We start from the raw sequence: 10,324 nt of genomic DNA, 5'->3' as shown, positions 1-10,324 counted from the left end.
CTCCTCTTTTTTTTTTTACTATTAACTACTAAGTAATATATATAATTTCACAACCATATTAATAAATTTATAATTTCTAATGGCATAAAAAATTATATTTTTTATATTCACAAACATTAACGTCTTTGTAATTATAAATATCTAATAAATATAATTATAAACCAAATTTTCATTCAAAATATAAGTATAAATATTCTCTCCAAATCAAAATAAATATAATCCAAAACATAATTATAAATATTGTCTCCAAAATAACATAAACATAATTCAAAACACTCAATTTTTATCTTCACACTCTTGTAAGTTAGGTTCGGCGAAGTTAGGTTTTGGCAAAAAAATTACAAAAATACCCCCTCACTAATAAAAACCTTAGCCCGGCGGAGAAGCCCGCCCCGTCCCGCCAAAACCCACGGTTTAAGCGGTGCGGGTTAGGCGGGCTTTTGCTATTTGGCGGTCCCAATTTTTCAGCCCAGCCCATCTTTTTTGGCGGGTTACACGGGCCGGCCCGGCGGGTTTAGGCCCATTTGCCACCCCTAGCCAACGTCAACCACCAGTCCGGGATACCCACACCTACATCTGTTTTGTTTTCTTTTCATTTTTTTAATTATTAAATTTTGGTTCTCACTTCTCAGCTGCCAATTGCATACAACAGGACAGGACAGCATCAACGAAAATGGTGGTGGCTTGGGCTTGGAAGACTCACTTATAAAAAGTATTAAAAAAAAAATGACTTCCTCAATTACACGCATTCATGAATCAGTATCCATGCGGCTTCACATTAAACTATTTCTATTTCGTTTAGATGCAACCGCATTTGTATTTGTAACCACTTGTGGCTCCGAAATCCGCTGAGTAACTTTATTTGAGATAGTATTATCAGTTCAAGCAGCTGCTAGTGTGCTACAGTCTCTTGTTTATGATTTTCTGGCAAATCCGAAGCATTCCAAAGCTTGTGGCGGTAAAATTAGATCTCACCTTTTCCCCAAATTGACAAATTTGCTCTTAATTTTGTTTTTCGGGACTACATTTCATGTGTTAGTTATATTTCTGTAGGTTGAATTTCTGTTATAAGAATCAGCAAAGATTCAGTTCTCAATGGAGGTAAGCTCCGTTTCTTGATGTCTTGATTAACGATTTGTTGTGTTGCATTGCTCCTGCGTTGTGTCTTAAAAAATGGAATTTTTATTTGTTTATTTATTTGGTTTAAACTGCATAAGATAGGATAAGAATCAATTAACCCCTGCTACATAAATTAAAAGAATTAACTTTTGAGATGGGATAAGATTTCATCTAACATACCTTAAAATGTACAGAACTTTTTGTTTATTCCACACAGGTGTTAGGATATGTTGAAATTTAAGACAAAAGTAGAAATCCATAGCAAATATATTGAATCTAGGACTATAAAAGCTTAGCCTATTCTGCACTCATGCTATAATAACCTGATTATTCCATATAATAAGATAAAATCATGTCACTCTCTCGCGTCCATATACTATCTTGCATTTAACAATGTCATGGAAATTTCGTTGGCTGAAAACGGTGTGCCGTTTCCCGACAAAGTATCTACTTCAATTGTAACACCTCTTTCAATATAAAAACCAGGGACCTTTGGCTTGGGCAACAATTTCTCACCATTTAGCATTAGGACCACAGATAACATGTCTGGTCGGTCTTCTGGTCTTTGTTGCACGCATAATAGGCCGACTTGTATGCATCTTATGACCTCAGAATGGGTGCATCCCTTTAACAATTCATCCAATAGCTCCAATGGTCTGTCATCAGTCCATAATCTCCATGCCTAAAGTATTGGAAAGTAGAATATTAAATTAGAAAAGAAGAAATCTGAATTAGACTATTAGTTGGTATAGTTAAGTCAAGTCATTTTGCTAACATGTCCAAGAAGATTAAGGTAGTTTTCCGGGTCGGAGAATTCCCTGTTCTTCTTTCCACTTAACAACTCTAGTACTATCACACCATAGCTAAACACATCAGACTTCATTGAGAATTGCCCATGTACTGCATACTCAGGAGGCATATAACCACTGAAAGCACAATGTGAAACCAAAATTAATACAAATGCAATCATAAAGGACCAAGATTAGATTGAATCTTACTTACTATGTTCCAGCTATCCTGTTTGTGTTAGCCTCCACTTGATCGCCTAAGAATGTTCGTGCCAAGCCAAAGTCTGATATTTTAGGATTCAAATTTGCGTCCAGCAAAATGTTGCTGGTTTTTAGATCTCTATGAATAATTCTTAATCTAGAATCTTGATGAAGATAAAGAAGTCCACGAGCAATGCCGCTAATAATGTTGAAACGTTTAGGCCAATCTAGCAACTTCCTTCTAATTTCATCTAAAAATCAAGTAGACATGCTTAGTTTACCACTTGTAGAATTCAAAACTACACAAACTATACATATTAAATATTAATATTGTCACAAATATTTTAGAATATATAGTAGAAAAGGGTCCAACCAGAAATGAAGTAGTCCAGGCTTTTGTTCGGCATGTATTCATAGACCAATATTTTTTCTACTCCTTGAATGCAAAAACCAAGAAGCTTCACAAGATTACGATGCTGAAGTTTGGCCATCAACGCTACTTCAGTTTTGAACTCTTCCAACCCTTGGCCAGACTTTTTTGAAAGTCTCTTTATGGCTAACTCTTGCCCATCAGTCAATGTACCCTGAAAAGTAATCATTAGCACCATTAGAGTTTCTTTAAGGGAAATAGAAACTGATGAATTCTTTTTTACTATTTCACCTTGTATACTTCTCCAAAACCACCTTCTCCAAGTTTGTTACTGCTTGAAAATTTTTCGGTAGCTTTAGCTAAGACTGAGAAATTGAATGCTGGTAGATCAATATCTTCTTGCATCTGTTTTTCTCTGTAAATTATTTTTCTTGTCCCTAATTGATTGGAAGACAACAGTCAATAATAGCTGAGGGTCTATAACAAACAACTTCCATATTTTGTTTTCTCTATTTTTTTCGGTATTTATGGCAGATGGCAAATTAACTCATAAGGATATCTACCTGGATGTATAATCATTATGCTGACACATGTGATTAATCCGAAAATAATCACACCAACTGCAATTCCTACCTTCTTTTGCTTGATGTTTCCATGGCCATTAGCAGCTGCAATATTGTCAGAAATATTGAACTTCATTACTCCCCAACTTAGTACAAAAGATTCTACTTTGACATAGTTTGTTCCACTTTCTTCAAATTTTGAGTGACTAATAAAGATAGTGTATTTATTCTAAAAATAATTACTATTTAACAACTAATAGGCATTCATTGCATTGCTAATATAATAACAATAAGTACTACTCCTATTCCAAAAATTTCTGTGAGAAACTTCCGTATATTAATAATTCAACATATTTAGGTACAATTTATACCAAAGAGGCTAGAAAAATCTTGTTACCGGAAGATCTTGTTTCAAGTACAGTATTCTCTCTCTTCTTAAGCATGGCATTTCAAGCTACAATACAAAAATGCTTAGTTTAACTCACCTTTCCAGTTTTCAAACTTACAAAACTACCCAATTCTACTTATAGTGTTTGTACTTTTGTTTCCAAAACCAAAAGTATAGTATGCACAAAATCTATAGGAGAGAAAATACTATCCAAACCATAGGTGAGACATAGCAATGGAATCCAAAATACTATTAGTTACCTTAGAATAATTCCAAAATCCACAATAAATCAAAATAGAGAGAAACTAAAGGGAGAAAAGAAAGGTACCCAATTCTGAAGAAGGGACTTTTAGGTAAAGGTCTTGACCCCCTTGTGAGAATTGTATAATGTCAGTAAGATTATGAAACCAAATTAGACAACCACTTCCTCCATTACGAATATCCAAACTTGAATATGCTGAACAAGAACAGTTTTTCAGGCAAAACTTTTGACATTCCTGGAGGTTCATTATCTCACTATACCATGAAGAAGATGTGTCTGGCAATTTTATGCCTGTGTACCTCAAGAAGCTATTGGTGTTATTGCAACTCAGTGCAACCTGTCTCTCACAACCATTGGACCAATATGACATATTTTGTGGTTTAGGAAAACTGGGATTGGGAATATACCCTTTCAGACACTTGCATATTGCAACATTACTGTCCACAATGCATATAGCATTTGAACCACAATAGGCATACCTTTCACACCCACCTTGGTTCGCAACCTGGGTAACTTGTACCTTGTTTCTTGTTTGGCTTGTCCAAACCAGATATTGTCCATTACCAGAAGGGTATTCTTTAAGTACTGTGAAAATGGAAGTATCAAGCATTTCAAACTCATAATACACCTCTTTTCCATTCAATACAAAATTGGATCTAAATGTTTGTGTGTTCTGAGATGGAGATCCAGTAAAATAAAGGCCATTCCATGATCCACCTCTAAAAGATATAAGAGATCCTTTCATTACCATTATTTGTGGATATCCTCTAGGATCAATTTTTATAGTATACTCTCCCACAGCAGGATCTTCTTCACTTTTCCAGCTTGATACATATTTTTCCTGACCAGTAACAAAGTTCCATCCAATCTTCATTCCAGGCATCAATGTATCACAAGGGTAATCAAAACTCTGCCACAAAAAGCTGCTGTTATAAATATTTTTCCCATTTGTCACTACAAGATTTCCCGAATCCAAAATCCGTGCAATTGAGTTACTCCAGGATTTGCTGGATATGTTGGACGACCAAACAGTGTTGTTTGTCTCATCAAGAAGCTGAAGAATCCCCATTTTGCTGAATTGCAACACTCCTGACTTGTTGTGAAGGGGTCTTTCTCTGTTAGCTACCCACACAACTGTTGGATTTCCTGATGTATCTCTGTACCACACACCCAAATATCGACTTGTCGAAGTTCCGGGGCTGAAGAAACCAAGTTCAGAGCTTCCACCAGCTGAGACTAAAGATTCACCGTCTCGGATATATTGTGCCATTCCCAGGCTGTCTGATGAAGTGGTGGTTCTCATGCAGGACATGAGAAAGAACCAAATAACTAATGTTCTTAAATTATCCATACCCATCATTGGTGATTTTCCTATTAGGAAGTAGGAGGATGAGTTTTAATGGTAGGATTCGCATTGTATTATTAGGAGGAGGATAGAATGATTTTATCATTGGGGGATCAAATATTAAAGTCTTTCCCTGTTAAAAAATAAGCATGTTCATGTGAGGAATCTTTCATTGTCTTCATCAAAGTCAAGTCAACTCTCAAATTACGTATTTGAAATGAAAATAGTATGGTTAGTATCAATCACACAAGTTTGAAATGAAATAAATAAGTTTATGTATAGTATATAGCCTTCCCAGGAAGGATTGGACTTTCAAGTGATGTGTTTCTTCTTATTATTTATTTCATAAGTTACTTGTGTATTTCTTAGCTAACCTTCAATGGATATTATTTTTACCCAGTCATATAAAATTTAAGAAATTCTAGGATTCTCGACTACCAATTCATAGTTGCTTCATTATTTATATAGTTTTGGTGAGCTATTTATTTATTGACAGTTGCTTTGGTAATCAATTTTTTCCCCCAATTTTATAGGATTTTCAATGCTTTTTTAAAATATAATTTATAGTATTGTGAGTATAATAGAAATTCACCATCCAATATTTGTTGTTATATTAGCAGAAGAGGTTAACTTAAATACACTATCCCAAAAGTGGTACAAACACAAACATCTTATTAAGTGAAAAAAATGTAAAATTATTTTCAAGGGTAAGTGAATAGAAATGATGTGAAATAGCAAAGTTAATTTTGATGATGAAAATTGAAAAATCACTCTAGAATATCAACATGTAATTGGAACAAGGAAGCATGTTAATAGCAATAGTGAAGCTTGGTTATTTCTAGACTCAGAAGACCAATATTTTCAATTTGTCAAAGTGATAACACTGACATGTTGTAACCGTATGAAGATAAGCAAGCTGCAAAGGTTGACTTGGACAAAGATGTTTATCAACAATGTTACTTGCTAGAACATGTTGGAATCATGGATGATTGAGGAGATGATGTGAACTTGGAAGCAATTGTAGTAAAACTCTTCAAAGACTACTTGTCAAACATAAGAGAAAGATCTAGCAACCATATTAGACTAAAAGTATGACTTTTATCATAACACCAAGGAAACAGTGTAAGATGATAAAAGCATGTTATTAGCTTTCACCGCCATTTATCTATTATAATAAATAGCTGGTACATCATTTGCCCTTATATGTTAATTTGGCCATGGAAAACCTTGTGTTAGAATAAAAAACAATGTGATACCAAGACTGAATGTTGTAGATGAGTGTCATAGAGAGAAAAATATTAGGTCCTTTCTATGAGTATCTTAGTGAGATGGTAATCTCATTGTGTAAGAGATAGTGTACGGTTTTTTCTTTCCGTTTGAGAGTATTTTCTTATATAATTGTTATCTCAACATATAAAAGTGGAAATAATGTTGTCTCCTTATTTTTTGAGTGAATTGTAATTTTTTCACTTAGTCAATGTATCTTCCATATTTGCCAAAATTATTTGTGCCAGTTACATGTATATCATTTCCAAATTTTAGTTGTGTTACTCTGTTCTGATAACTTTGGTTACCTAACAAATTAGATTTTTTTCCGCCTTTTGAGACATTGTCCAAGTCATCATTGTAATTGTTGAATCATATAATACTGTAAAAATCATGTCTACCATTGTGATGGAAATTTGATTACAGTTTGCAATTTTCTAACAAAGAACCTTAATTGCTCATAACAGACCCACTTGTATGCACCGTATGACTTCGGTAGGGATGCATCCTGCCTTTAACTCTTCATCCAATAGTTCTAGTGGCCTCTCATCTGTCCATAGTTGCCATGCCTGGGAAATCTTATAAATCAAATCAGTGAATTCAAAGAAATTTCAATTTTGCTCTTTAATTTGGAGCTAGCTAGTTCTTTCATCTTGCTTACATGTCCAAGAAGATTAAGATTGTTTTCTGGGTCTGAAAATTCCCTGTTTTTTAGTCCACTTACCAACTCTAGTACTATTACACCGTAGCTAAAGACATCAGATTTTAATGAGAATTGTCCATGCACTGCATACTCAGGAGACATATAACCACTGAAAGAACAAGTTGAAACAAAAATAAATATAAATGCAATTTAAAAGGACCATAATTAGGCTGAAAGTTGCTTACTATGTTCCAGCCACCCTATCGGTGTTAGCCTCGACTTGATCACATGAGAATGTTCGAGCCAACCCAAAGTCTGATATTTTTGGATTCAAATCAACATCTAGTAGGATATTGCTAGTTTTTAAATCTCTATGAATAACCCTTAGTCTAGAATCTCGATGAAGATAAAGAAGTCCTCGAGCAATACCACTAATAATGTTGAAACGTTTCGGCCAATCTAGCAACTTTCTTCTGACTTCACCTAGCAAATTTGGTAGACATGCTTAGTAATAGTATATTACTTGTAGTAAGAATTTTTGAAACTGCCAAAAAGTTGCTTAGAATATATAGTAAAAGGAATTCTAACCAAAAACAAAGTAGTCCAAGCTTTTGTTAGGCATATACTCATAGATTAATATTTTTTCTTCCCCTTGAATGCAGTAGCCAAGAAGCTTCACGAGATTACGATGCTGAAGTTTAGCTATCAACATCACTTCATTCTTGAACTCTTCCGACCCTTGTCCAGATTTTTTAGAAAGTCTTTTCACAGCTATCTCTTGGCCATCTATCATCTTACCCTGAAAATTATAATAATAATACCAGTATTTAATTTACTTAGTTTATTTTTCTTTTAAAGAAAATAGAAGTCCTTGACTAGTTTTTCATTCTACCTTGTATACCGGTCCAAAACCACCTTCTCCAAGTTTATTATTGTTTGAGAAGTTTTCAGTAGCTTTGGCTAAGAGTGAGAAATCAAATTTTGGTAGGTTGATATCTTCTTGTCTTTGCTTATGTCTGTTAAGTATTCTTGCTGGTTGGAGGACAACAATGAAAAAGAACTACCAGTCAATGCTATTCCAAACTTGCACCTTTGTTTTCTTGTTTTTTTTTTACTTTTGGTTTTGCTTTTGTGGGTGCATATGACATATTATGATAGTATTTACCTGGATTTCTAATTATTGTTGTTATGGCGATGGATGTTGCTAATCCAAAAATACCCACACCAACTGCAATTCCTATCTTCTTTTTATTCGTATTTCCATGGCTATTACCTGCAATACGATCAGAAAGAATGATAGAACATAAATGAGTTTTTGAAAATGGCAAAAGTTGCATAGTGTGTTTAATTTCTTCAATTTGGCTAAAGTGATAAAAGGTGTGTGCAACCATTAGCTAACATAAATTATTGGAAAATCTGTTAATTTTGACATATTTTACAACCCTACTCTATTCAACTTATTTACCCTACAATAATCCAGTAGTCCAAAATAAATCAAACTGGAAAAGGAAATGGACACAAGGAAAAGTACCTAATTCTGAAGCAGGGACTTTGATGTAAAGGTCTTGACCCCCTTTTGAGAATTGCATCATGTCAGTAAGATTACCAAACCAAAGTAGGCAACCACTCCCTCCATTGCGGATATCCAAATTTGCATATGCTGTACAAGAACAATTTTTGAGACATAACTTCTGACATTCTTCAAGGTTCATTGTCTCACTATACCATGAAGAAGATGTGTCTGGCAATTTCATGTCACTGTACTTCAAGAACCCTACTACATCATCACAATCCAATGCAACCTTTCTAGAACACCCACTAGACCAATCTGAGATGTACCATTTTTCAGGAAACTTTGGAGTGTATCCTTTTACGCAATCGCATGTTGCAACATCAGCAGCCATGCTACATACAGAATTTGAACCACACAAGGCATAACTTCCACAGGCATACTGCCCGCCGGTTAGGGAAACTTCAACCCGGCTTGTTGTTTGACTTGTCCAAGTCATAACTTGTGCATCTCCAGAAGGGTTTGTTTTGAGTATGGAGAAGATGGACCTATCAAGTATTTCAAACTCAAAATACACTTCTTTCGAATTCAACACGAAATTACGCTTAAGTATGCTCATGCCTTCAACTGGAGTTCCAGTAAAATAAATGCCATTCCATGATCCTATTCTACTAATTATAACAGAACCCTTCATTTGCATTACCTGTGGATATCCCCTAGGATCAACTCTTAGAGAATATTCTCCCACAGCAGGATCCTCTGTACTTTTCCAGCACGAAAGCGATCTGTCTAGGCCGGTAGCTAAGTCTCGGCCGAATTTCATCCCTGGAATATACGTATCGCATGGATAATCAAAACTCTGCCACAAAAAGCTTCCCTCCTTGGTATCTGGTACATTTTTCACCACAAGATTCCCTGAATCCAAGAGCTGTGCAACCGAGTTACTCAAGGCTTTGCTTGAGATATTGGATGACCAAATGGTGTTGTTTGTGTCACTAAGAAGTTGAAGATCCCCTGTTTCTTTGAATATCAAAACACCTGACTTATTGTGAAGGGGTCTTTCTCTATTGGCCACCCACATAATTGTGTTGTTTCTTGATGCATCTCTATACCACAAGCCCAAGTACCGGCGAGTCGAAGCTCCGGGGCTGAAGAAACCAACTTCAAAGCTTCCACCTGCCGAGACTAAAGTCTCGCCATCTCGAATATACTCACTCATTCTTAAGCTATCTTTTGAAGCGGTGGTTTTAAAGCAAGATATGAGAGAAAACCAAATGAGTAGCAACATTCTTGAGTAATTGTTCATCATTTGTGTAGTTTTGAGTAATGGATTCTTGTGAAGCTTACAAATAAATGCTCCAACATGGACGATGTATTAATAATAAAAGAGAGGAAGAGAAAAATGACCGTGTCATGGGGGCAAAAACTGTTAAGGTCGTTCATTTTGTTTTTTTCTTGTACCAACGTGTTTCTTTTCCGAGTTAAAAGGAACTGTCCCCTGTCAAAAAGAACATAAAAAAGTGTTCTCTTTTTGGAAATACAAGTCTACGTAGAGCTTCTGCTTTCTTGCACATTGTAATTGGCAGAGTCTTTTTTGTTTGATGGATTTTATTTTGGAGTAATGCTATGGCGAAAAGTGTTTCTCAATAAAGAGTGAAAATTATTTTTTAATAAAAAAATAAATTCCCTTTATTTTGACCTCCCTAATGCACGATATAACTTTAGGAGTTATATATAGTTCCTTTGATCAATTCTTTCAATATTTTTGTTTATTCACACGGTGGTCGGTGTATATCTACTATTTAAGCTTTCATTACCCCACCTTGACCAAGTGATTACAAGTTACAACAACTGCTAATACTGTAAGAT

The 10,324-nt window shown here is 35.0% G+C and overlaps 2 protein-coding genes across 2 annotated transcripts; both read right to left on the bottom strand.

Moving 5' to 3' along the window:
- Positions 1 to 1,485: 1,485 nt before the first annotated feature.
- LOC107464274 (G-type lectin S-receptor-like serine/threonine-protein kinase At4g27290) lies at positions 1,486 to 5,048 on the bottom strand. Its single transcript, XM_016083202.3, has 7 exons — positions 3,758 to 5,048; positions 3,042 to 3,146; positions 2,770 to 2,915; positions 2,482 to 2,692; positions 2,122 to 2,359; positions 1,895 to 2,045; positions 1,486 to 1,801 (listed from the first exon to the last, which is right to left on the bottom strand). The coding sequence occupies exons 1-7, from the start codon at positions 5,046 to 5,048 to the stop codon at positions 1,496 to 1,498; spliced, it is 2,448 nt and encodes an 815-aa protein (XP_015938688.2). The 3' UTR covers positions 1,486 to 1,495.
- A 1,712-nt stretch (positions 5,049 to 6,760) lies between these two features.
- On the bottom strand, positions 6,761 to 9,764 carry LOC107464275 (G-type lectin S-receptor-like serine/threonine-protein kinase At4g27290). Its single transcript, XM_052254152.1, has 7 exons — positions 8,465 to 9,764; positions 8,102 to 8,218; positions 7,838 to 7,980; positions 7,534 to 7,744; positions 7,191 to 7,428; positions 6,964 to 7,114; positions 6,761 to 6,871 (listed from the first exon to the last, which is right to left on the bottom strand). Exons 1-7 carry the CDS (start codon positions 9,762 to 9,764, stop codon positions 6,761 to 6,763), a joined length of 2,271 nt encoding a protein of 756 aa, XP_052110112.1.
- Between the last annotated feature and the right edge of the window lie 560 nt (positions 9,765 to 10,324).

This window comes from Arachis duranensis, chromosome 9, assembly GCF_000817695.3.
Source record: "Arachis duranensis cultivar V14167 chromosome 9, aradu.V14167.gnm2.J7QH, whole genome shotgun sequence".
NCBI lineage: Eukaryota > Viridiplantae > Streptophyta > Magnoliopsida > Fabales > Fabaceae > Arachis > Arachis duranensis.
This window is presented reverse-complemented; position numbering and strand designations above follow the sequence as displayed.